Genomic DNA, 25,902 nt, shown 5'->3' on the forward strand with positions numbered 1-25,902 from the left:
TCCCCTGTGGGCGCGCTTCGGCCCCCGCTGGCGGTGCTGGCAGCTGCTCTACTCGTGCTGAGAGGGCCTCACCGGGCTAAGCGGCAATGTGCCCCTCTCCGCTTCCCCGTGCCCCTTGATCCTTCTTTGGAGATGTGCTCTCGGAGTACCCAGCGAGGCCCTCGGAGGATGGAGCCAGGGCGCAGTGGGCAGCTGTGGCCGGCGGGGGGCGGAAGACGCCTCACGGGCTCCCGGTCCCCGGGCCAGTGGGTTGTGAAGCCCCGCCAAGGCCGCCTGCCACGGGCCCCTGGCTGTGCCGTCCCTGGCTGGCCAAGGGGGCTTGTGGCCTAATGAGCTTCTTGTTAGCCAGACAGCGGGTAAGGGCTGGGGACAGGTGTATCCAAGGGGGAGAGAGGAGCTTGGAGGGGCAAGTGTAGGAGTCCGTTTTCATTGGTTGGTATTCGGCAGACTAAGGTTTAGGGGTTTTTGGTTTTTTAATGACTGCTGTTGAGATCTATCCCAAAGCCAATTTAATTTTTTTTTTTTTTAATGTTTATTTGTGAGAGAGGGGTAGGGGGACAGGATTCAAAGTGGGCTCTGTGCTGACAGCAGAGGGCCCCACGTGGGGCTTGAACTCAGGAGCCCTGAGCTCATGACCCTATCCAAAGTCGGAAACTTAAAGGTCGGAGGTTTAACTGAGCTACCCAGGCGCCCCTCCTACTGTTTAAAGGCCCTGCCTGAGCTGGCAGAACCAAGGGCCTGGGTCTCCCATAAGCTACCGAAGCCTCAGCAGCGGAGGAGCCCCCAAGGAAACCTGGAGCTTCCATCACCACTTCCTCCTGAGCTTTGGGCCCCTGGGGTGAGGAAGTGGAGGCTGGCACCGGCCTGCAAGCCAGGCCACACCAGGCTAAGTAGGTGGGGAGGAATGGAAGGCACAGAGGGTGACGATACCCTGAGGCTGTAACCCGCCCTTCAGGGCCGTCCTGGGAAAGTTTGGACCAGGGATTGCTACTTAACTGTTCTGGGCGGGGGTGAGGGGAAAAGGGGATGTCGTTTTCACCCAAACGGGACCTCATTCCCTGCCTGAGAGACCCTGAGGGTGCGGGAGTACATGGCCAGGCACTTTGTTGTAACCCCCTTTGGGCTGCAGCAGCCGCCCCACCCCAGGACCCTTTTGGAGGAGAGGGTGGTGGGTGACACTACGGGGCCGCGTGTATGCGGTTAAGCCTGGGCTTCTACTTGTGGCAGCCCCTTAAGTGCACACCTCTTTCCCCTTCACTCTGCATTAGGGCACAGCAGACCCTGGGGTCCATAGTCCCTGACCACAAGGTTCTTGAAACCCAAGGAGATTCAACAGGTGTGCAGACTTGTGTGAGGCCCTAAGGAAGCAGCCAGAGAACAGACGCTGCTGGGGGGCGGGGGGCGGCACAGCCTTAGCACCCCCTATGCCAGGAAGGGAAGGGGAGACAAGTCAGGCTCTGGAGCCTGTGGGGGATGGAGCCGTGGGACCCAGGGGTGTGGTGGGGACAACAGTTGTGGGGAAGGAGGGAATCCCCCCGGGATTTGGGGGTGGGAGACAGAAGGGATACACAAAGACTATGCTGGTGGCCCCAGTCCTTGGCCACCCACAAGAGCCACTGGAGTCCCCAGGCCCACTCCCTCCACCGACCCCCATCACAAGACCCCAGAGGCCAGGCAGTCACAGCAGGTTTATTGTCAGCGACAGAGCACCGCGAAGCTCTCCCGGGGGCCCAGGCAGTGGCCGCAGGGGAGCAGGTGGGGGTGGCCAGGAGCAAAGGGGATGCTGAGGTCGAGGCCTGGCCTCCTAGGATCCGTGTCCCCTCCCACCTCTCTGGGCCCAAGGAGCATCAGTCCAACAGGCAGGGGCCATCCTAGGGGTGGTTTCTGGCTAGATCTGTCCTGGGCAGGAGGGGTCCCCAGAGTCTGGGCCAGTAGCAGCGAGGGCTGCAGGGCCCGCGGGGAGCAGCCAGGCTTCACGGAGAAGCAGGAGCTCCCCAAGTCCCCTAGAGACTTGAGGTGGGTGACAATGGGCCCCCTGCTGCCTGGTCCCTTCGGACTCACCCAGCCCAGGAGAGCCCTGAGCCTTGCTCCCCAGGGAGGGGGACTGAAGTGAAGAGCCAGAAGCACATGGGGGCGGGGGGCGGGGTCTCCAAGCACCGGTCAGGGGGCTCGGCAGGGAGTGTGGGGCAGGCCTCACGTCAGCTCCAGGAGGCAGCTGGGCTCGGAAGGCGGTGAGCTGGCTGGGCTGGATCTGTGGGCCTCCTGGAGGTCCCGCAGCACCTGCAGCAGCTGGGCCAGTGGGTCCTCAGGGGCTGGAGGCAGATGCGGGATGGGGGCAAGGTGGGGCCAAAGGCCAGAGAGCCCCTGAGAGTGGGACCCCGCCCATAGCAGCCCTGAAGGGAGCTCGGGCCCCTGCAAGAGTCCACACGGGGGGGGGGGGGGGGGGGGGGGTGGTGACCTACCTCCACCAGGGCCTGTGAGCACAGAGCCCGCCTCTGTGCCCGCGCTCAGCTCCCGGTGCTTCTCCCTGCGGGGGAGGACAGAGTGAGGGCTCCTGGTGCCCTGGCCAGGAAGGCTGGGTGACCCCCCTGAGCTGGATGGGGTCCTGGGACTGGGGGGCTGACCCTTTCAGTCTGTGGGGAAGAAACAGAGGCCCAGGTCTTGGTCCCCTGGTCCCCTGGCACTTTTCCTCTTCCAGCCTCCTCTGGTCCTCCCCACTTCCAAAACGGGGCAGCGGGGGGGGGGGGGAGCGGGGGGTGGTGGTCATCAGAAGGCACCACTCCTATTTCAGAGGGCCCTGGGGAAAGCGGCCAACTGGGGCCTGAAAGTCCCCACTATTAACTGGCTGTGGAACCAGCTTCTTTCTTCTGGAAATAGGAGACTGACAATTCAAGCACGGTTCCTAACCAGGGTCCACCAGACCTGGGCCACCCTGGGCCCTCTCAGGTACAGTCCTGTGAGTTTGCACAGAGGGAGAGTCGGCAGCCAAGTGGACCCCAGGCTTGAAGTTCCTTAGTTAGGAATTCGACTGGCTTGGCCCTTTGGATGGTCTCCCTGATCTGTTTTGGAAGAGAGGTGTCCCTGTGCTAAGATCTAACGGGGTCCTCTTCCTCAGATGCCTTCTAGGTCCTGCGGGGTCGGTCCAGGCCCTCACCTGCTCTGTTCATTTACTTATTCGACATTTACCGCGAGAGAATACATCTGCGTTGTTTCTGGCCACCAAGTGTCCAGTAATTGGTACCAGCAGCCATGGGAAGTGGGTACAGCAGGGCTGAGGACAGGCCACCGTGTCAGTGGATCAGAGGTGCAGGTGAGGCAGGAGGTCTGGTGGTGTGGGTGGCAAGGAGGTGGGCACAATGAGAAGGGTGGTCGAGGCGTTCTGGAGGTGGGAGAGGCTCTCCAGGCAGGGTGCTGTGATTGGGACTATGAGCCCTGGTCCCGTGTTGGGACCACCCGAACACAAGGCTGCTTGGGTTCAAACCTCTGCCACTTCCTGGCTTAAATGGGGGTAACCGTGGGTCCCAGGAACAGAGCAGACAAGGTGGTGGCTTCATCTTGGAGGTGGAGGATGAAGTCCCTGAACAAGGGGGCCAGAGTAGGGATGGAGAGGGAGCTGGTGACGGGGCCGCACCGGCAGAAAGGAGGTGGCTGCAGGGTGGCCTGGAGGCTACTGGTGACTGGGGCTCACAAGGGGGCAAGTGGTTCTAATCTGACCGCATGAGCTTTGAAGGGTTTTGAGGAAGAGAGTTAACTGCTGGAAACAAGGATAAGTCGTGAAGGAGCGAGGACCGTAGCCCCCCTCCCCCAGGGCCCGGGGACAGGAGTGTGGGAGAGAAAACCGCCCCCATTCCGCAGACTCGGGGAGGCAGTACTCTCAGGAAACACTGGGTTGCTTAAAAATATCGCCATGCTGGCCTCGTCCTCCAGAGCCTCTGAGTCAGTGGGGCAGGGTGCAGGCATCCCGTTGGTTCCTGAGCTGGGGAGCTGGGGCCAGGGCTGGGAACCAGGGCACCACGGAGGCGGCTGAGGAACTCGGAGAGGTGGCCGAGGGCAACCCCTGAGCCCCGAGGGCACAACAGGAAGGCTGGACAGGCTGGGAGGCTGGGGCTTCCACAGCCCATGGACCTTTGCCCTAAGTGCCTCATGCCGCAGAGACCTATGTGTCCCTCCCCAGGTGTGGCCACCAAAGGCAGGCCCGTGCCGGGCCTGATGCGAAGGGAGAGACCAGCCACACAGAGCAGCCCTGAGCCCGAGTCCCAACTCTGGGCCTCGCCTGGCACATTCCCTGGGGCTGCACGGGCCCCCTCACCGCAGCGCGGGCTCCACGCCCAGCAGGTGCCGATAGATGAGCTGGGCCTCCAGGTCGTGATCGAGAGGGTCATTCCACTCCTGCAGGGTCACCCGTGACCGGGTCTTGTCACAGCCCAGATCTGGGGGCACAGAGAGGGCAGGGTGTGGGCAGGCCCTGTGAGAGCTTACGTCCAAATTCCTGGGAGTGCAGGTGGGGACACTGAGGCCGGGAGAGGGACAGGAATACGCTCAGGGGCCCCAGGAGGGCAGCAGCTCATCCCTCGGATTCGCTCCTGAGCCCTGGGACACACGAAGGCAGAGTGTGGGAGCTGCACAACCTTCTGGAAGGAAGAAGGGAGTGCCCTGGAACCGTAAGATCACGAGGAGGGAAGCTGAGGGGTTTGTGCCTTGGAATGAGCTGGCCCTGCCACTTGCTGGCTTTACGACCTTGGCAGAGGTACTGGCCCTTGGTAAGCCTCAGTTTCCGCCTCCATAAAATGGGCTACCAGACCCTGCCACCTAGTGCCCTGGGGAGCCCCCCTCACCAATGACGAGGGTTGTCACCGAGGTCAAAGCCAACGGCTCCAGGTCAGGCCAACTGACCAGCGACACCCTTGTAAAGACCCGCCACTGCTCAGTCCCACACGCGGGCCCGGGCTAGAGTGGGTGGGTCAGCTTCCGAGGGCCTCCCGTGCCAGGCTCCAGAGGCCCGGCCTGGAGGCGGGGGGGCTCCAAGGGCTGAGGCTCTTCTGTGACTGGGGAGCAAGAATTCTGTGAAGCAGCCGGAGGTGAGGGAAGATCGTCACAGTTCCAGAACTGAGCTGTGCGACAGGGTAGCCACTAGCCACGCCTGGGGGGCTCAGTCAGTTGAGCATCCGACTTCGGCTCAAGTCACGATCTCGCGGTTTATGGGTTCGAGCCCCACATCGGGCTCTCTGCTGTCAGCGCAGCGCCTGCCTCAGATCCTCTGCCCCCCTCTCTCTCTGCCCCTCCCCTGCTCCCGCTCTCTCTCGATTAAACGTTAAAAAAATAGCAATACTAAAATAAAATTATATACGAGAAAACAAACTTAAAACTCAGTTCCCGGGCCACACTAGCCACATTTCAAGCCTGGACACACGCTCACGACCAGCACGTGCTCAGTACCGGGCAGCACAGACACATACCATTTCCGTCATCATCGAAAGTTCTAGCAGAGGCTCCTCCCGGCCAGCCCTCTAGTGCCCAGGGTCCCCCCGCCCACAGCTCCGGTACCCGACCGCGAACTCCGGGGCCCTCTCTTGCCCTCATCAGCAAGGAATTCCTAAAGCGCGTTCCTTGGAACCCTGGTTCTGCAAGAACCTCAGTCCCTCGGCAAGACAAGGCTTCCTGTCAAGTGAGTTAGGGAGCCCTGGGTCACAGGGTGTTAGAAACGGGACCCCAACTGGGCTTCAGGCCACCACAGGGCCTTCCGTGTCCCCTCACGCGGCACACACACCACACGGCATTTCCCAAACCAGCCAGTCACGAACCCTCCTTGCCCGGAGCACCCGCAGGGGCCGGCCGGCCTCTGGCGAGTTCCCGCAGGCGCACAGGCGGCCCCCCAAGCCAGGCCAGCAAGCCAGGGCTCGAAGGCCCCGCGTGGATGGGTGCAGGGTAGGGGCCCGCGCCTCCTCTCCCACCTGACTTGTCCTTCTGGTGGCAACAGCTCCACTTGTCCCCGCGGAAGACGCCAGGGTGGTAGGAGCCGAGCAGGCCAGGGTTGCCGATGCTCACCTTCCGCAGCGCAGACAGCCACTGGTTCAGCTCGTTCACGCACTACAGGCGACACGGGGGGCGGCGGTCAGAGGTCACCCCCTCCGGGAAGCCCTCCCTCCCTGGCACTCCCAAGCACGTGGGCCAACGCGCAAAGCGTGGGCTGGACCGCGGCCACCACCGGCCCCCTCCGCTGTCCCTGGGGCAGCATACCCCCTGCCGACGATACGTGGTGGCCCTGCTGTCACTGTTTCCCCCTGTGGCTTGGGACAGTCACTTCCCACAACAAGCCAAACCCCTCCCACTTCAGCCTTCCTTCCTGGTCCCTGCATCCCCCCTAGATGGTCCCTCCTTCACAGTGGCCCTGCTCAAATGCCACGCGCCGGGGGTCCTCCCCCCACCGAAGCCTACTTCGTCCTATTTCCCTCCCTAAGTCTCCTTTGTGCTCTTGAAGGCACTGCCACCATTTGACATTTTAAATATTTATTTAACATCCATCTGCTCCCCCGGGACACGAGCTCCACCAGGGCAAGGCTGTGTTCCGCCTGCCGCTGAACCCCCACCGCTGAGAACAGCCGGGGACCTTGCAGGTGCTCACCAGATATTTTTTAGATGAGTGAACGAGTTAATACGTGAAAAGACGAGAAGGCGGTTTGAGGTCACGCACTCGGGGCCACACACTTCCGTAAACGTGTGATTATTACGTGTTGATACACACACACAAACACACAGGCACCAACACACATACTCAGAAATCCAGTTTCCCGCAAACAGGTACAACACGAAGCTCCAAATCATGGGGACGTACACGTCCAGACGCTGGGCCTCGCACAGACCTACATGTGGGTAACTGGACAAGCCCAGGGAAAGGCAGGCACGGCACCCCGAGTCTAGGACACAGACACACGAGACGCACACACACACACACACACACACACGCCGGATCTCACACCCTGCTGGACCCGATGTGGCCGACAAAGGGGTAGGGGACTCCCTGGGGCCTCCGAGTAGCCGCCCCCCAGGTGGCCATTCCCACAGCGCCCCTCCCCTCCAGGGCCCTCCACGGCCCCCACCCTGCACTGCAGGTAGACCGTCTGGGGCTTGCCCGCATCGTCCTCGTAGATGAGCTGCATGACGTTCGAGCTGCCGAAGCTCTTCTCCTCCACCTTCTCCGCCGCCCGGATGTTGGCCGGCTTGATGAGGGCACTTTTCTGGAGTGGGTGGAGTGGGCAGACTCAGGGTCCCAGCCGGGGCCCCGCCATTTCCTAGTTCTGGGCCTTAGTCTCCCTTTCTGCAGCAGCGGGGGTTGGCGTAGAGGACCCAGCTCTGTGAGTGACCTCGGCCAGATGCAGTGCAGACAGATGGTGACCGATGCCTGGCCTCTCGAGGGTTCCCGGCGGCCCCGGGAGGTCTGAGCATGGGAAACATTGTCTGGAATCCCAGCATTCCCCAGGGCTGGCAGGTAGCACCTGCCGGAATCAGACCCTGTGCCTTTTCCCTTATGAATAATTCCCCAACTTGCCTTTACCTTGCCCAGCTCTAAGAGTCACAACCCACCTCCTGGCCCCTTCTCACTCCTGTCGTCATCCAATATGGTAAGACACAAACGGGATGATGGGGAGTTCTGCGCCTAACAGATCTACATCCCCGAGGGGCCCCCAAGCTGCTAAAACTCCGCCTGTGCCAGCGGCCCCCAGCCCCTTGTCTCTCCCATCAGAGCTTGCCGGGGCCCTTAGCACACAAATAACCAGTCCCCACGGCTCTCTGGAGAGCACCCACACCCCCCAGCCTCGCATCCAAGCCCACCAACCCCTGCTGGCCTCAGTGATGAGTAGCGAGTGGGGAAACCTGGAGGGGAGCCTTGGGGACACACATCTCAGCCATCTTGGGGTAGAGCCTCCCAAAGGGCAGAGGATGGAAGGGCACCTGGGTGGCTCAGTCGGTTAAGCATCTCTTGATTTCGGCTCAGGTTATGATCCAGGGTTGTGGGATCGAGCCCTGCACAGGCTCCATGCTCACCATGGAGCCTGCTTAAGATTCTTTCTCCCTCTGCCCCTCTCACATGTGCTGTCTCTAAAATTAAAAAAAAAAATTTTTTTTCTATTTTAAAAAATCAGGGGCAGGGCACCTGGGTGGCTTGGTCAGTGAAGCGTCTGACTTCGGCTCAGGTCATAATCTCACGGTCCGTGAGTTCGAGCCCCGCATCGGGCTCTGTGCTGACAGCTCAGAGCCTGGAGCCTGTTTCAGATTCTGTGTCTCCCTCTCTCTCTGCCCCTCCCCTGTTCATGCTCTGTCTCTCTCTGTCTGAAAAATAAATAAACGTTAAAAAAAAAAAATTAAAAAAAAAAAATCAGGGGCACCTGGGTGGCTCAGTCAGTTCAGCGTCTGACCAGCTCAGGTCATGATCTCACGGTTTGTGAGTTCGAGCCCCGCGTCAGGCTCTGTGCTGACAGTTCAGAGCCTGGAGCCTGCCTCGGATTCTGTGTCTCTCTCTCGCTGCCCCTCCCCTGCTCATGCTCTGTCTCTCTCTCTCTCTCAGAAATAAATACACATTAAAAAAAAATTTTTTTAATCAAAAAAAGAAAAGGGCAGAGGATGTGCTGCCCGTTCTGGGGTACACCTGCTGGAGGGGAGACAGGAGGGGGGCAGATGGGGGTGGTGCTGCACAGGGGGATGGGCGGTATGTCCACAACAGGGCAGAGCTCAATGCTGAGCCCAGAGGGGGATGAGGGAAGGTCCTGCTGGGCTCTGCTGAGGCTGCAGAAAATGCTGAGGGGACTCAGTGGCCAGGCAGCTGCTTAGAGTGGAATGCGCTGGAAAGCGAGAGGCCCAGGCTGAGGAGTCACCCAGGGAGCTCAGTTCCCCCATCGACTGCTCAGGGCTGGATTGGGCATCCCCGGAAGACTGTCCCCAGAGCCTAACTGACTGGGGGCCGGGTCGGCCCAGCTCGGGGTCAGCAGGTCTGCCCAAGAAGCATGCCCTCTGCCAATCCTGGGAGAAAAGCACAGAGGGACCAGCCCAGGGCCTTCAGTCATTCCACTGGCCAGGATCCCGCCCCGTGCAGGGCCCAGGCGCTGCACCTCAGAGCGACCATCTCCTCTACCCTCAACAGCTTGGCACGTAGGGACCGTCATCCTCAACTTGAAGGCCAAGGCAACAAGGCTCAGAGCGACTGAGACCCTTCCTAGAGCTGGAAACCAGGACTCCTCCCAGACCCGCTCTAATTCCTTGATTTCCCGGAAGCACCCCTCAGCCCCCCACCCAATTCATGCACCAGGAAGCCAGGACTGATACTGCAGCACTGTCCCCCCACCCCCCGCCCTTGGGGAAAAGAAGCTTCCCTCCCGTGAGTCTTAAGAGATACTGTGGCTGCCACCCAAACAGGGTCCTGCCCGACCCTGGGATGGGCTCCAAGGGAGGGACAGGTGCCTCCAGGGTGCCCCCGCTTGCCCACCTCCTTCCTCACCCACCTTGGAGTTGGGCGTTTTGGCGAAGCTGAGGGCCTCGGGGGTGAGGGAAAAGTGGAGTTTCTTGAAGGAGGACATGAGGGGACCCTTGCCCTTGGTCCTGTGGATGAAGAGCGGCCCCTCCTTCACCGGCGGCGCCTGCAAGCTCAGCGCCCGCTGCAGGCCCAGCTCTGGCGGGCAAGGGAGGGAGGGCAAAATGTGAGCCGAGAGACCAAGCTGAAGCAGGGACTCGGGCAGAGCAAACATCGACAGCAGGCAGTGGGCAGGGCCTCGAGGGGCACAGGCGGCAGCGGGCAAGGCCATGGGGCAGGGAGCCGGGCAAACATGACCAAGAGGCCGCGGACGCAGAGAGGCGCAGAGGTAGGTGGGGACCGGAGACACAGGGCGGGGCAGACGACACCTGGAGGGCTGTGGGCGGGGCCGGAGGAGGATCCAGTGTGGGCGGGGCCACCAGCCGGGGGGCGGAGCAAACGCGTGTCTGGGGCGGTTGCGCGGGGCGCGGGGCTTCTCTCTCTGGGAGAGCTCACCCTCCTTCTCCTCGATGTCCACCAGCTTGGTGATGAAGTCCTTCAGCTGGGCCACGCCCTGGCGCACGGTGGGCTGCAGCGGCTCCATCCAAGCCTCCTTGGCTCTGGAAGCTGGCGCGTCCATGTTGCCCACGTTCTGAACCGCCTGAGGGGGGACAGCCGCCGAGGGCCAGGCTCTGCTGGGTCAAGGGCCCACCCCTGCAACCTCCCCCGCCCCACCACCAAATCTGTGCTACCCCCACTGTAGAAGCAGAGGTGGAGGCAGCACACGCACTGCTCACAGGCCCATTCCATCCCCATTGGGACTCGGCGCCGAGCACCCCATGGAGTCTGAAGCCTTTCGGGACCCGACAGTCGAGGCTACTTGAGCCCAACCGGCTGGCCTTTCACAGCAAGTTTAATATCAGCCTGTTCCACTGGGTGTGACGACCCCAGCCTGGGAGTGAGTAGAGCTGGGGCTACAAGGCCCCCTATTCACACGCAGGCTACACGGCCTTGGGGAACCTCTTGCCCCTCGGAGACCCGTTTCCTCATCCACACGAGATCGGTGCCCGTGAAAACGCTTTGCAAACTATAAAGTGCGGTGCTACAGGTGTTCCTGGAGCCAGTGGGGAGCACACCGCTGTCCAGGCAAGGGCCCCCCGGGCACCCGGTCGGGCATCTCGCCAGTGTCCACGGGCCCGCACCTTGGCCAGCAGGAGCAGGGTGCGGCTGGTGCGGGCGTCCGCGTGCCGCTCCCGCAGGTGGAAGAGCTTGGGCGCCATGATGGCGGGAGAGACGAAGCGCAGGCACAGGAAGCTGGTGACGGCGATGAATGGCACGTTCTAGGGGGTGCGGGAGAGCAGGGGCTGGACTCCCCGAGGCCGGGGCTCGGAAGAGCCCGCTGGTTTTTGGTGCTGTCCCCGCCTCTCCCTCTCCCCACGACCCCGCCAGGCGCTTCGAAGCCCCACCCCCCCCAACACCGCGCCTCCGGGCGCCACAGCTGCCCCCTTCCCCACCGCTTTCTTCCCTCCGCCCGGCCCCACCGGCAGAGGGCGCACCTCGTGCTGGGCGCTGGGGAAGCGCTCGCGCACGCGCCGGAAAAGCTGGCGGAAGGTGGCGCGGACCACGGCGGGGCATGCGCGAACGGAGCGACTGAGCGCGCTCAGCAGCGCCGCCAGGTGGGCGCGCAGCGTCTGCGCGCTCTGCTCCAGCACCTCGGCCTCTGTCTGCGGGCGGTGCAGCCCCGAGCACCTGCGTTGGCCCGCAGGGGACCCGCAAGAGAAGGTCGAGGTCAGCGCCCGTGCACACGGCGGCACAGGGGCTCCTGGAGACAGGCGCAGTAAGGCGTCAGCGGAGACAGGGGCACACAGGCAACGCACAGGTGGGCAGAGCGATGAAAAGGTAGACCCAGGCCCGGGCAGAAAGGGCGAAAAACATACATTTGCATAAAGGGCCTGACACCCCCGCCCCCAGGGATCGCCCCCGGCCTCACCCTACGTCCTTGACTTCCACTTTGCTGGGGTCCAGCTCCACGTACTTCTTCTCCTCAAACACCTTGTCAATGATGGGGCCCAGGACGCCGTGCAGATACCGCATCCCAGCCACCTGGGGGCGGCGGTGAGTGGCGTTGGTCCCGTCTCCCACCTCCAGCTGCCTGCCATCTCCCTGCAGCTGACCCCCCAGCCACCCCCTACACCATCTGCCTGCTGTGTCTACTCAGGAGAGAGCGGGGCACACGATGGGGACGGCGCGACACACTGCTGCCACAGGATGACTGCATGGACGGATGAAGGCAATTCTTAGCCTTAAAGGGCCCTGGACACAGGAGACTGGAATCTAAGCTCCCACTCTGCTTCTTGGCCCTTCTGAAACTCCTCATCTATGAAACAAAGAGCACATATCACTCAACCTCACCTTCAGAAAAGACTCCATGGACTTCGAGGCCAGAGAGTTGCTCCGGAACAGGGTGTTAGCCTCACCTACAAGCAGAGGTTCTAGTGGGTAGGGGGGTTGAGAGAGGGACCAGGCTTTGGGGAGGACAGAGGACCTTGGGAGCCCCCAGCCCACTGCCCCAACTCTGCCTTTTGCTCTTTCCTTTGCCCCCTAATCAGATCAGGCAGCTTCCTACAGGAAGACTTCCCAGGTTTCTCCCCTCTCAGCATCTCTGGAGTCCTTGGCTCCTGGCTCCCCTCTCCACCACACCCTCAGACGGGCCACCCCCTCCCAGGCCTCACTGGTACGACCCAGCTCCAGCTGGAAGAGCAGGTCCAGAAAGTCTTTGGCCAGTCCCTGCCCCAGGAACAGTTTGAGCAGGTTGGTGGCCACATCCTGGCGGCATTCGGTGCTTGTTGTCTCCTCGATAAGTGCTATCAGCTGCCCTGGGCCCTGCAGGAGGCAGCAAGGAGAGGCAGGGTCAGAAGACGCACAGGGGAACCCAAACCCTTCACTCTGAGGGCCTGGGACCACCACGGGGAAGGGGGAGGGGTGCTTTCCCACAGAATGGCGAGGGGCCCTGGGCATTGGTTAATTCCTTACCATCCTGAGAACTGAGAGTTTTGCTCTTCAGAGCAGGTTTAGAAGGACAGGGAGAACAGGCCTGCTGTCCCTGGACCCTCCCACCTTCCCCCGGGGCCCCCTCACCTGGGTGCCCAGCTTCACCTCACGGCACAGCAGCTGCACCAGGGGCTGGTAGCAGCCGGAGGGCAGTACCGTCTCGTCCCGCAGCCGCACCTCCAGCTGCAAGGAGCCCAGGTTGCCCCTGGAACGGGCAGCCTGTGACCTCTCCACCAGGGACCCAGGCCACCTGGGCCGTGCCCCCTCCCGCACTGCCTCCATACTCCCCCGTGGGGCCTGCCCTCCACCTTGGTTCCCTGCACTGCACCCCTCCCACTTTTTCCCCAAGGTGCTCTCTGCTTGGAAAGCCCTTCCCGCCTCCAAACTCAGGGGAACACCACCCATTTTCACCGCCTGGCTCCCTGTCACTTCTAGACGCCTTGAACTCTGCGCTTGACCCATATGGACATGCGGGGCTCCCAGCTTTGAATCTGTAAACTCTCAGAGATCCGCTCCTCCACATACACAATCCCCAACTGTCATAACAACCTGCCAGGGGAAACTGAGGCTCGAGGGGATTAAGCAACTCGCCATAATGGATCTAACTACCAAGCTCCTCTGCTCAGACCCCTTCTGGGGAGGGTGCTGACCAAGGCTTAACCTCTCTAAGGCCCCCACGTCCAGAAGCACAGGACAGTTCACTAAGTGATGCACTAGCACGTGGCCTCATACACAGTAGAAGCCGCCAAAACGGCTCGTCCTATGGAAATGCCTGCTGCGGGACTCAGCCCCTGCCCTGCCCCTGCCCCGCTGATGGTGGGGATGGGGGGTCTGGGGTCCTCTGCAGAGAGACAGAGTGAACCATCCAAAGTGGGGGACACTGCTGATCCCCTACTTCCGGCCTGAGTGGTGAGCGAGGAGGCCAGAGGGCTTCCTTGAGGGGGTTGCCAGATTTACCAAAATAAAAATACAAGAAACCCAGTTAAATCTGAATATCTTTGGTAGAAGTCGGTCCCCAACATCGCACGGACATACTTACACTAAAAATTATTCATTGTTTGTCTGAAACTCAGCTTTAAGGGGACAGCTCGTATTTTATCTGGCAACCTTATTCCTGGAGAATTTGGGGGGAGAGTCAGAGCTCTGGGGACTCAAACTATGGTCTGAGGTCTGCAGAGAAACCCTTAAAGGGAAAGGGCTGAAGGCCTGTTCCAGAATCTGCCAGAAGGTGGAAAGCAGGAGACTGCCTTGGAGGACAGGGCTGAGTCCAAGGCTGCGAGAAGCCAGAGGCGGCAGGATAGGCCGGGATAACGGAGCCTGGGCCATCGGGCAAGCGCAGAAAGAAACCTGGAGCTGCGTCAGCCCCTCCCCCCACCACACGCAGCCCCGCCTATTGGAGCCACTGTCCGCGCCCCCCTGCCCTGGGGACCCCGAGCCCACCAGCCCCACCACCGAGCCCCAGGCACTCACTCTCCCCGCCGATTCTTGGACTGGTCGGGCTGCAGCCGGAACCAGCCCTCCTCCTTCTGGGCCGCGCACAGTTTCTGGACATTGAACACCACCTGGGGACAAGGCAGAGGCAGGGGGGCCGCGCTGGGGCTGGGGCTGGGGCCCTCAGCGCTCTTCCTTGCCAAGGAATCTTCCTTTGGGGGAGTCCCTTCCGGGGGTGCCTGAGCACCAGTGGCTGGCCCTGGGGAGTGCCCCTTTGAAGCAGCAGCAGGGCGGGGTGGGGGAGGAGGGGAGAAGGGGAGAAGGGGGGTGGTGCTGGAATGGAGGCGGGGCAGGTGCAGCCAGAAGGGGCAGGGTGCTCACTTTGCCCAAGAAGTCATTCCTGCTGACGAGGTCCCAGTCCCAGGCTTCCACACACAGCGCCTCCGCGGCCCCCTCCTCCAACTCAAACTCAAACATCTCGTTCCAGCGTGGGTAGCGTGATTTCTTCACGATCTGCCCAAAACGGGGTGAGTAGGGGTGGGGGGGGCCCCTTGGGGGCCCCCGCCACCCCAAACACCCCACGTGGGATCCCTGCAGGGGCCTTGCAGCAGGAGAGGTATAAACTTCCTGTTCAAACCTTCCCCAAACCGGGAGAAATTGGGGCTCAGAGTGGGTAAGGCACTTGTCCAAGGCCACACAGCAAAAAGGTAGCAGATGGCACTGAGAAGCCAAGACTCCACCCCCTTCTCCTCCCAGGGTTGCGCCCACCACCCCAGCTATTTGCTGGAGGTGAGGAAAGCCATGCGGGGAGCCGCTGGACTGTGCAGATGAACCCCACACTGGTCGTCTCGGCCCAGCCTGCAGGGGTTGGTGCCAGAAGGGCTGGGATCTGTTAACACCCTCACACAGGTCACCCCGCTTTTCCAAGCCTCTTCTGTGGGACCGTAGTCCCAGCCTGACCTCCCGGGTGATGAGGGCCCAGGCCAGACCCTGAGCCTGCCTGCCCCCTCCCCAGCCCCCTCACCGAGGTCTCCTGTGTCCGGCCGCTGTAGCGCACTCGGACAAAGGGGTCAGAGGCACCATTCCGGTCCTTCGGGGCCAGGTCCCTGGGGAAGGTGGAGCATCCACTTGTCACATGACCGTTGCGGGGGTCATCCGGGCCCACCGGGTAACTATGCACAGCACCCCTCCCTTTTCTGGACCCTGATTCCCACAGCGTTCACCCCATGGGCCTCCGGGGGCACCCACACCAGACCAGGGATCCTCTGACTCGGCAGGACTAGCTGCTGCTCTGGGGACTGGGGGAGGCGAGCGCATCCGTGGAACAGCCCGGGCTGTGCCGCCCCACCCGCAATCTGTTCCCAGGGCAGGACTGAGCTGGGGCCACCTCTCTGAGCCTCGGTTTCCTTGTCAGTGGGATGGAGAAGATCGCCCCAACAATTGAGATCACGGGCTTCTAGAAGGCCTGCCCCACAGGGCCAGGGGGCTTTCATGAGCAGCCCCGATAGGCCATCCTGCCCTGTCTCCACAGCTGGTCCTTTGCAAGGCCCAAGGGCGGTCAGGCGCCCCCAGCTCAGGACCCTTTGCACCAAAACAACAAAGCCCATCCTTCTTCCATCTACTATAAATATTAGCTTCTGCTCTTTTTGGTATTTTCAGCTCAAAGCCTCTCATGCCTGGTTTTTTTCTTCCTCAGAACCGTTTAATAGGAATCCCAGAGCTTGGCCTTGAGGACCTGCCCAGAAAGATGAGAAATGTTCTTTCTGCCTCTGCAGCAAAGGCAGCTTCGTAGGCCTCTCAGGACCCCAGCAGGGTCTGAGCTGGGGGCGGCGGGGGCCAAGGCCCCTCACACTTTACAGAGAGGTCTGGACAGACCACTCCTCCCACCCAGGCACCTGCTGAGCGGAGGCCATGGGGTTCCACTCCCCACCCTGCCGCCCCAGAGGCGAGCAAGGACCCTGTGGAGGTGGGCTGGAGCCAGAAAGGAAGGCGCTTCTCATGGAACGTGTGTGACTCACACTCAGGCCCAGACGGGAGGGGAGCCTGCAGCTAAAAATAGCCGGGGGTGGGGGGGAGGGGGAACCCTGTCACAGGTGACTCAGGCCCACCTTCCCACCCAAGCCTCCCTCCTGGAGAGAACCCCGCCCCTCCCATCTGGAGTTTTCCAGCAACTCCTTCCACCCCGCACCCCACTGAGGACCCCGCTACACATCCACGCCGTATCAGGTCAAGTTCATACTGGAGTCAGAGGCAGCAGAAGCCCAGTCTTAGCACTGGGCCTGCACGTTCAGAGTTTGGGGTCCCCTCTGTGATGCCCGAAGCTCCACCATTAGAACCTCACCCCTTTCTCCAAGAGACATAGCCTCCCGTGTGCGGCCACCCAGGAAACCTCTTCGGGTCCGAGGCCCTCCTCGTGGGAGGAGGTGCAGGGCCAGGACATGGAGGGGGGGACGGCACACCGGGAGTCCTAGCCGGTGTCCCTAGCTGTGTGGGGCCCTCCGCCCCGCTCCCCCGCGCCTCCCGTCTCACCTGGCCTCCAGCACAGAGCAGCGCAGCAGCCGGCGGGCCCGCGGCCCTGGCACCACCTCCAGGCGCAGGTGGATCTCACCCTGCACCTCCTCATCGGGATCGACCTCCGTCAGGTGCGCCCATCCGCTGAAACCTGTAGGGCTGGCGGCTCAGCCGGGGGCCTGGCCCTCTCCCTCAGCCCCGCCAGGCGCCACCCGGCCCCCTCTGCAGGCCCCTCGGGGTCCTCTCAAGCTCCGTGAGGCGGGGTCTGTTGTCCCCACTGACAGATGAGGAAACTGAGGCTCAGCAGCTGAGCAACAGCACTTGGAAGAGCCTTGATGAGCATCCAAATCCGGTGACCCCTGTGTCCTTACTATTGTGTCACAAGGCATGTGACGGCTCTGACCCTGACTCACGACGGGACTGCCTTCTCTGTCCTCAGTTTCTCCAACTTAAAACAATGGCTCTTGTCTAGGGCTGCTGGAGGAGGAACTAAGGCCAGACAGGGAAGCAGCAAGGGAACAGCATCACTTGGGCCACTGGACCCTGAGGGGCTGGTGGGGCAGCGGGCAGGAAAGGCCTCTGGCCTGGCAGGGGCCAAGAGGCTCCATGAGTCAGCAAAGTCCCCCCCCACCCCCGCATGCCTGCCCGGCCTCACAGACAGGAGCAGGTGCGTGCCGGGAAGGCCCCGGGAGAGTCCCGGGGACTCAGACAAGCGGAACCTGTACTGTCTGAGAGCTCCTGGCCTGAACCCTCCCTGGCAGATAGGGACCCAGCCCAGAGGAGGCCCCGGGTCACACAGTGAGGCTGGGAAAGAGCTGACCCTGGAAACAATGTCAGCATCCCGGCAGTCACCAAAGGGGCCCAGCCCAGCCACAGGCTGACCCTTCACAGGCTTAGGACACGGTGGCACTGGGGCCCAAGCTGAGGGGACTCCAGGGGTACAGAAAGAGCCAGCCTGACTGGGAGGAGGGGGCCTCTACACCTCAGCAATGGAGCATAGAGAGGCCCTTCTTCTGCCTGCCGAGGCTTCAGATCCCACTGCTAGCAGCCCCCCTCGGCCCTAGGGGGGTGCAGTCCCAGCCAGGGGGCAGAATGGGGCCCAGGGCACAGAGGCCAGGGTGCCGGAGCCGGCCAGAGGCCCTTCTCTAGGGAGGGCAGACATGGCTCTCCCTGAGCACGGGCCCTGAAGCAGCCTAGAAGCAGCGTCTTTGAAATGGGGGAAGGCCAGGGACAAGCAGAGCAGTGGGGCAAGAGAGGAGGGAGGCCAGAGTGGGCCACAGGCTCCCTCCCGGGGGTCTTACCCTTAGGGTGAGCGGCCAGGGTGTCCCTGGTAAGGCAGACCTTCCCAATAACGTCGTCCCGGCTGGAGGATGAAGAGGGAACCAGAGCTGGGCAGGGCTCTGCAGGGGGCTCAGGACCCCCCTCCTGCCCAGTTCAGGGGCCCTGTGGGAAGCAGGGAGGCTGACGCTCGTCACTTACAGGAGCCTACTGCAGCAGGACCCATGATCCTCCCGTAGGCCCTGCATTCTGGACCCTCTCGTGGGTATGTGCCCTGTTTCTGCGCACGGATGGACACGTGTGCCCACGCATCTGCCGAGTTCCTGCTCTGTGGGTTCTCTAGCTAGCAGCCCCCACGCGCGGCCCAGCACACCCGTGCCTGTGTCCCCGCACACGCACACGTACGATGTGGTGTGAGCCCAGTGAACCCTCCGCCCCCACAGACACCCACACGCTCAAACCCCGATCCCTTCCAGACCCTTCTGGGCTCCCCCTCCCGCCAGGCTGTAAAGGGGATGCAAAGCGACCAGCAGTCCCAGCAGTGAAATGGGCAGGTGGTGGGGTCTGGGCCCCAGCCAAAGAGTGGGGGCCCACCCACCTGAGGGCATCCTCATCCATGACGTAGAAGGCCACCGCGTGGAAGGCGGGCGGCAGGTGCACCTGGTACTCCTCACCCCAGAACGGGCACAGGGTCTTCCACACGGTGGCTGTCCTACAGGAGAGGACCCTCAGCACCTGTCTGGGCCCCCCGCAGGACCCAGGCCACGGCAAGACGGGGCCGTGTGACCTAAGTCCACCTTTCCCCACATCTCCTTCCACTCCCGGGAACAAGTGCTCTGCCAGTGGATGGTTTTCCTTGTCCTAGACCCTACTGCCCACCATTAATCATTCCTTCCTGACCTTCCTTGCTGCTCTGGGCAGGGCACAGGGCCGCATCCATCAGGCCATTTTCCATGTGGGGAAACTGAGGCCACAGGTGGCTGTAGCTGGCCTCAGGTCCCGTGACGGGGCAGTGGCAGAGCCGGGACCAGAAGCCCGGCCTCCCAGCCTCACCCTGGCTCCTGATGCTGAACAGACTTACTAAGGGTGGGAACAGGAGGATGGCCAAGTTGACCCTGGAGCAAGACAATCCTCCTGGGGGGGCCTGGGAGCCACGGTCCAGAGCCTGACCCAGAGAGGTCTTGCGTGGGCAGAGCCTCACCCAGCTCTGGCCAAACCCCCAGGGCAGCGCCCCTCAGCTCACGGGACTCAGCAGGGCATGTGGGGGTGGGGGTGGGGGTGGGGCAGAGCTGAAACCCCCAAGGACCCGGATGAAGGCTCAGGGCGTCACCTTCACCCCAACCACTTCTCAGGTAACTTGAACTCTGGAGCCTCGGTTTCCCTGTCTGTCACAGAGACAACCAGAGCCATCCTGCCTGCCCCCTCTTGGTATCGTGGCTTGGAGGGAATGAGGCAAAAGACTTGAGGTCCTGTTTGCAGTGGGGGGAAGAACCGCGAGTCTGTCAGCCTTGGCTGGCGGTCAGCCACGGGCGCTCAGGTGGGCGGAACAGGGGGGCGGCTCTGGCCACGAAGTCCGGGACACGGAGGGCACGAGACCGCAAAGGCCCTGCCCAGAATCGTGGAGCCCTTTTGTCCACACCCAGGGGACGTGGCCCTTCTGGGTACAGGCTGGGGCCCCCAGGCTGGAGCAGCCTTTCTGGGGTACAACCACTGTGCGAGTCTCTCAGGAAGCGGGAGCAAGGGCCGGGGAGGGGGAAGGAGCTCTGGCTTTGGGCTCCGCCAGATTTGGGTTCCAGTCCGAATCTGCCACCTGCTAGGTAGGTGACCCTGGGCAGGTTACTTAGTCTCTCTGAGCCTCCGGGCTCCTCATCTGCAAACGCGATTTAATAATATCACAGCCAGCTCGTTGTAAGTTTTCAAATGGGCTGCAAAAGGTGTAGCACAGGGCCCGGCAGACTGTACTCCGTAAATGACAGCTGCTGGTCCTAATCATCATCCTCTGTCCCTTTTGAGGGCTGTAAAGATTGTAAACGGGGCGCCTGGGTGGCTCGGTCCGTTAAGCGGCCGACTTCGGCTTAGGTTATGACCTCACGGTTCGTGCGTTCAAGACCCACGTCGCGCCCTGTGCTGACAGCTCGGAGCCCGGAGCCTGCTTCGGAGTCTGTGTCTCCCTCTCTTTCTGCCCCTCCTCCGCTCACTCTCTGTCTCTCAAAAATAAATAAACGTTAGGGGCGCCTGGGTGGCTCAGTCGGTTGAGCTTCCGACTTGGGCTCAGGTCAAGATCTCACGGTCTGTGAGTTCGAGCCCCATGTCTGGCTCTGTGCTGACAGCTCAGAGCCTGGAGCCTGTGCAGATTCTGTGTCTCCCTCTCTCTCTGACCCTCCCCCACTCATGCTCTGTCTCTTTCTGTCTCAAAAATAAACATTAAAAAGAAATTAAAAAAAAAAAACAAAGGGACACATGTGCCCCTATGTTTATAAAAAATAATAAATAAATAAATAAATAAATAAATAAATAATAAACGTTAAAAAAAAAAGGGGGGGCAGAGTTGGTGAAAAGCCCTTGGATATAATCCCTGGATGGGCATCAAGGTCAGTCATTAGCATGAGGAGTTACTGGTCGGGTGGGGTCTTTCTCCCCTCCAAGCGGGTATGTCAGGGCATTGGGGGTGGGGGCGGGGGACAGGGGATTAGATGCTCCAAGACCTCCCCCTTCTACCCCCCACCCCCACCCCGGTACCTGATGATGGGCTCATTGTCCACCTTCACGATGCAGTAGGGGTCGCTGCTGCCGGTGCTGCAAGACAGAAGGCCAGGGAAGGGCGGACTGGCGTCCAGCTGCAGGCAGGGTGAGGGTAGGGGTTCCCAGCCCTCCCCTCGGTGACCCCAGGAGAAAGACAATCAAGTCTGAGGTACCAGGGCCCGGGCTGGTGCCTGAAGGCTCCTCAGGCCAAAACGTGTGCCCCGCCATCAGTGTGGGAGGCACCGAGGCTCCCCTGCCCAGATGCAGGGGAAGGGGAGAAACGGCTCACTGCCACCCCCCCCCCCCCCCCCGCTCATGAATGGATGCCTCTTCCTGCCACCCTTTCCTCCCGCCCTGCCCTGTAACGGTGCCCAAGGAACAGCCCCGGGCAAGCTGGAGGAACCCCTATCCTCAACACCCAAGTCAGCCGTTTTTCTCCTCTGAGCCCTTGAACCCTTACCCCTTGCTACTGCTGCTCCCCAGCCTGGACAGCGAGGCCCACCTCCCAGCCTCAGCCTCCCCCAACCCCCCCCCCACCTACCCCCCCAAGAGCCCTGCCCCGTCCCAGAAGCAGGAAGTAAGGTCTCCCCTTGGGTCCCACTGCCTACAAACTCTCCATCTTCTCTCCATCCCGGGACTGCTCGTGAGTACTGTCCTCAGCTGCCATCCCCACCTGACTACCTGAGCGCAGGGGCCACTTCTGCGTCCCCCCAGGGGCTAGGACAGGGGTCCCAGGAATGTTTCCTGGATACACGAATGAATGAACAAATGTAACAGTCTGCCCCCGAGCTCTCGGCCACCCTGGAGAGAAGGAAGGGGCAGACCAACCTGGGACCGCTCAGGCGCCCTGGTCTCCGTTGGTGGGGGATTCCTGGGGTGGTCTAGGCCTAGGGCTGGTCCCAGGCAAGTAAGGGGGTGAGGACTGTCTCCAGAAGTGCCTTTCAGGCCCAGTGTCCATTAAAAGGAAGTGTATTTGCTTGTTGGAGGTTGGGGAAATTCCAAGTCTTGCTTCCCTTCTCAGAAGGGGCCCTTCCTGCAGAGGAAGCCACGAGATGCAAACATCTCCAAAGGTCCTCCTGATGCTGACCGGAAATGTCTGCCAAGACTCAGTTCCCCACATGGCACGGTGGGGCCACGACGGTGGCTCACGGCTGCCTCGGGCCCTGACCTTCGAAGAGGGCCAGCCAGTGGGAGAGGTTCAGTAAATGTTGGCACCGCCCTAGACGCCTTGCTCTTCTTCCTGTAGCCCTTCCCCTTGTCCTTTAGGAGCCCCCTCCTCCAAAGAGCCCCTGGGGAACACCCCAGCTTGCATCCCACCACCCCAAAGCCAGGGGGCCGTAGGCCTCCAGCAATCAGGGCCCTGTGCGCCCCAGGAGCTGGGCTGGGCGGCAGGGCCCCGGCAGCTGCGTGCATGTTTGCACCGGAACTCCGAAGGAGGGAGACATCGGTGTGGGCTGAGGCCTCTGGGGGGTGGACCCCCTCTACCCCGCCTCTGCCTTCACCCCTGGCACCCCTGTAGCCCAGCTCTGCCCACAGCGCAGTTCTCACTCAGCGAATGAATCTCTGAATGAAGAGTGAGGTCTGTGGCTTGTGTTACAGGCAAGGTCGCTGGAGTGGGCAAAGGCCCGGAGGCTGGAACAGACCTGCGTGTGCAGGGGCAGGGTGAGCTGGGTGGCTGGGTCACAGGGGGGCAGAAGGGCCGGTGTCAAGAGCGGGCTGAAGCCAGAGGCCCGACCACGATCCCTGGCCAGCTGCTGGGACCTGTGGCCCTGCCCAGTACCCTCTGCCCTGATGAGGCCCCTGGGCTGGTCCCCTGTCTGACTTCTCCTTCCCCAGCCTGGCTACTTGCAGGGTCTCTATATTTAGGCCTTTGGCAGTTTCCAGGCCGTGGAAGGGGAAGGATCAGGGCAAACCCTGAAATAGTTCCGGGCCCGTCCCCAGGGCCACTGGGCGTGGGAGCCAGTCACCAGTCATTATGAGACTTAGCTCCTGTCTGGCTGACCCAGGCACCCAAGGATGGGAGACGGTAGAGGGAAACAAAACAGGAACAGGTGGGCTCTAAAAGCTGTCGGTGATGGGGAGCACAGCTGTGCCCTGTGCCCTTAAGAGAACGAAAAGCCCATGAGTGGAGGTGGCAGGGAGGCAGGCCACGGCCGTGTGATGATGTCTCCCTCCTTAGAACAGTCTCAGTCAACATGGGCCACTATAAAGGTAGTGAGCTCCCCGTCCTCAGAGGTGTGCGAGTCCCGGCTGGAAGAGATGCTACTCAGGAGACAGGCCGAAGAGGCACAGTGAGGCAGGCTCACCACCACCCCTGCCTCCAGCACTCAGTGTGGGGCCTCCGGTGATCTTCAAACCCCTGACATCCGGAGCTAAATCATTTGCATGGCATTTGCAAGGCTCAGTCCCCACAGAGCCCCACAGCAGGCCTGAAACCTTGGTCCAGCCAGGATTCTTGGCTTGTCAGCAGCAGAAAGAGTGGGTTTGAATGCTGACTTCCCTACCCAAACGCTGTGTGGCCTTGGCAGGTGACTTGCACACCCTGAGCCTCAGTTTCCCCTTCTACAAATTGAGCATATCTACTTTATAGGACAAATAAAAGGATTAAATGGAAAGGTCCTCCACACCCCTTATTCCCCCCCCCTACTGTGGACCAGGCGACCCCAGAGCCCCAGGAATGCCAAGATGAATGTGTCCCGGTTCCTACCCTCACCCCCAGGCTGCCCAAGAAGCAGCAGCTGCCACCAAGGGCTTCATCCTAACTGCCCCCAAACCGCTGGAGGACACAAAACAGCAAATGAACAGCCCTGCCGGAGGGCACCAGGGAAAGCCAGAGCAGACGTCTGAGAGGGGTCCTGAAGGATGACCAGGAGTTTTCTGGAGGACTCTGAAGGGGCGTGTTTGAAGGCAGAAGATCCTAAACGTGTGCACAAGCAGGGCTGGGAAGAGCCCAACCAGGAGAGGCTGGCAGGGGACGGGAGGCGGGGTCACAGCTAGATTTAAGAGCCAGGTGACAGGTCAGAGCCACTAAGGGGAGGGCGGAGGAAAGGAGGTGAGGGGAGGTGAGTAGGGAAGGGGGCAGGGCAAGGAAAGAGATCCCAGAGGCAAACCAACAGGCCTCGGTGGCCACTCCCCCGGGGAAGGAGACCCAAGGCCCCTCGGCTGTGCAGAGGCAGGGCTGGCCAGAGAAGCCGGCACCTTGGCCCCCTGGTAGACGAAGTCCACGGCTTCACCACCCAGGGCTGGGGAAAGCCTATGGCCAGGCACTAGGGCCTGCGGGGATGGGGGGGGGGGGGAGGTGACAGACGGAGGGGATGCTCCTCCCGGCAGCCACCAGCCAGAGGAGGCCCAGCTGACCTAGTTACCAGTGCCAGCAAGGGGGGTGCTCAGAGGCTGGGCCTGGAGGCTAAGACCCTCCTCGGAGTTCATTTGCCTGCTCTCCCCAGAGACCACAGGCTCAGCTCCCGCCCCACCTACAAGCTCAGAAACCCACCTGGAGATGGCCCTCGAAGCCCCCTCCCTCACCCATTGCCATAGCAACTGCTGAGTCTGGCCTCGCCTGGCCCAGGGGGCCTTGAACTAGAACTGCTCAAGGCGCTGAGAGAGCGGGGAAATTCACGGGGGCCAGGGGCCACTGCGCCTATGGGAGAGATGCCCGCGCCCCAGCCTCCTGCACCCCTCCCCATTCGCATCCAGGTGCCTGCTGAGGAGCCGGGGTTGGGCAGAGGAGGGGTGTGGAGGGGGGCTCCCGACAGTAGACTTTGGACCCAATGCCGCCTCTGGGCTCCCCTTCCCCCACACCCTGCTCCAGGCAGCCAGCGCACCTGGAGCTTTGTGCTGAAGAGATTTTATTTTATTTTTTTAAGATTTCATTTTTAAGTGAACTCTACACCCAACCTGGGGCTAGAACTCACAATCCCGAGATCAAGAGTCACATGCTCTACTGACTGAGCCAGCCAGACACCCCTGTGCTTAAGGGATTCTGACCTCCAGTCTACAGAAGGGGAAACTGAGGCTTCAGAGATAAGATGCTGTCTAAGGCTGTATGCGAGGGAGGCAAGGATTGGATGGGGCAACTCAGCTCTGGAACCTCCTGAGAAAGGGGCTGGGACAAGCGGTCCCTAAAACCTCCTCAAATCTGGCCAGGGACCAGGGAAAGCCCTAGATGTTGGTGTTGGTTAGGAGCTCTGGCCCCAAGATGGTGCTCAGCCGTTTGGAGCCAGCATTTCACGTCTCTGAGCCTCAGTTTCCTTATTTGTAAAATGGAACGATGAGAACGGCCTTGCTGGGCAGTTGTGAGGAGGTAAAGCCACCGCATGGCTCAGCCACCCCATCTTTGCACGGTACCGGCCTCCTGACCTACAGGTTCACCCTCCACGCCAGCGCGCAGCTGGAAGCCCCGGGACAGCCCCCCGCCCTGGGGGCGTGTTTCAGGTGCACACTCCCGGGTACTAAAGGTTTCGGAATTACTGAGGAAGACCCCTAGTTTCCAGGGGGCACCCCCACCCGCCCAGCCACACCCCCCGCAGTTCACTGAGGCATCTCCTAGCGAGGTCTCCCCCACGCTCAGCCCCTGTCCTGTTAAAGCTCTACCCTTCCTTTCTTGAGCCGCCGTTCGCTGTCTCCCTGCTAACCAAGGCCCCTTATGGACCCCCGTCCCCTCCCCAGTCCACAGCCCTTCCCTGTCACCCCCTGCCCGGTGCCTGCAACAAATCTTAACTGTCCCCATTTCCCTTCCAGTCCCCCACCGCGGCCACACTCGCCACACCCTCGCCGCTGCTCCACTTGTGGGCGGGCCGTGCGGACCCCAGAAAGGTCAGGCACAAGGGGCAGCGCCCCTCCCCAGAAAGTTGGGGCCCCCACCCGCGGCAGCGCTCACATGTCCTTGGCGGGCAGGTTCTTCCCCTCCACGATGCGGATGGACAGCGAGCTGCGCTTGGCCATCGCGGGTCCGCGACGCGGGATGCGGGTCCGGGAAAGCCGGACGCCGGGGTCGGCTGCAGCGGGCGGCCAGCGCGGGACTGGGCGCTGGGGGGCGGGGGGGCGGGCCGCGCCGGGCGCGGGAGGTAAGCGCGGGGGCGGGGGAATCGCTTCCACTTCATTCACCCCCGCCCCCGCCCCACGTGCGGGGGCCAGTGCTCCCCGGAGGGCCAATCGGCGGCCGGGGCTCCCCGGCGTGGGCGGGGCCGGCCCAGGCCGCCACGCTCATTGGCTGCCTGGGGGGATGGGAGGGGCCTGCGCCGAGATCTGTTGCCCTGCTGGCTCGGGGGCGCCGTGGGGCTAGGGGGCGACGGTCGGCGCCGGGTGGCCCGTGCCACGGGTATGTGTGGGCGGCGGGCGTGGTCCCAATGCCAGTTCCCAGGTGCACGGGGGCAGTGGGCCCTAGT

At 61.9% G+C, this 25,902-nt stretch overlaps 1 protein-coding gene and 1 long non-coding RNA gene across 7 annotated transcripts; one reads left to right on the forward strand and one right to left on the reverse strand.

The window, feature by feature from the left end:
* Nucleotides 1-1,669: 1,669 nt before the first annotated feature.
* On the reverse strand, nucleotides 1,670-25,556 carry RASA4B (RAS p21 protein activator 4B). Of its 6 annotated transcripts, none has more exons than XM_006942017.5 (22): nucleotides 25,395-25,533; nucleotides 21,344-21,548; nucleotides 20,513-20,569; nucleotides 18,372-18,480; nucleotides 17,797-17,858; nucleotides 16,514-16,646; nucleotides 15,009-15,090; nucleotides 14,366-14,497; nucleotides 14,024-14,115; nucleotides 12,641-12,758; nucleotides 12,235-12,385; nucleotides 11,915-11,979; nucleotides 11,493-11,605; nucleotides 11,059-11,251; nucleotides 10,705-10,842; nucleotides 10,019-10,163; nucleotides 9,495-9,661; nucleotides 7,098-7,235; nucleotides 5,952-6,087; nucleotides 4,310-4,430; nucleotides 2,463-2,527; nucleotides 1,670-2,312 (listed from the first exon to the last, which is right to left on the reverse strand). In XM_006942017.5, the coding sequence occupies exons 3-22, from the start codon at nucleotides 20,526-20,528 to the stop codon at nucleotides 2,194-2,196; spliced, it is 2,295 nt and encodes a 764-aa protein (XP_006942079.2). In that variant the 5' UTR covers nucleotides 20,529-20,569; nucleotides 21,344-21,548; nucleotides 25,395-25,533; the 3' UTR covers nucleotides 1,670-2,193. The 6 variants fall into 6 exon arrangements, 5 of the variants coding, with proteins under 5 accessions (XP_006942079.2, XP_006942081.2, XP_003998616.2 ...); XM_006942019.5 differs by having other exon boundaries at nucleotides 18,372-18,485; XM_003998567.6 differs by lacking the exon at nucleotides 21,344-21,548 and having other exon boundaries at nucleotides 18,372-18,485; nucleotides 25,395-25,556.
* Nucleotides 11,242-13,534, forward strand: LOC123382625. Its single transcript, XR_006591258.1, has 2 exons — nucleotides 11,242-11,381; nucleotides 11,721-13,534. It is a non-coding gene; the product is annotated as an uncharacterized LOC123382625 (long non-coding RNA).
* Nucleotides 25,557-25,902: the final 346 nt, after the last annotated feature.

The sequence above is a fragment of the Felis catus genome, chromosome E3 (genome assembly GCF_018350175.1).
Source record: "Felis catus isolate Fca126 chromosome E3, F.catus_Fca126_mat1.0, whole genome shotgun sequence".
Lineage (NCBI taxonomy): Eukaryota > Metazoa > Chordata > Mammalia > Carnivora > Felidae > Felis > Felis catus.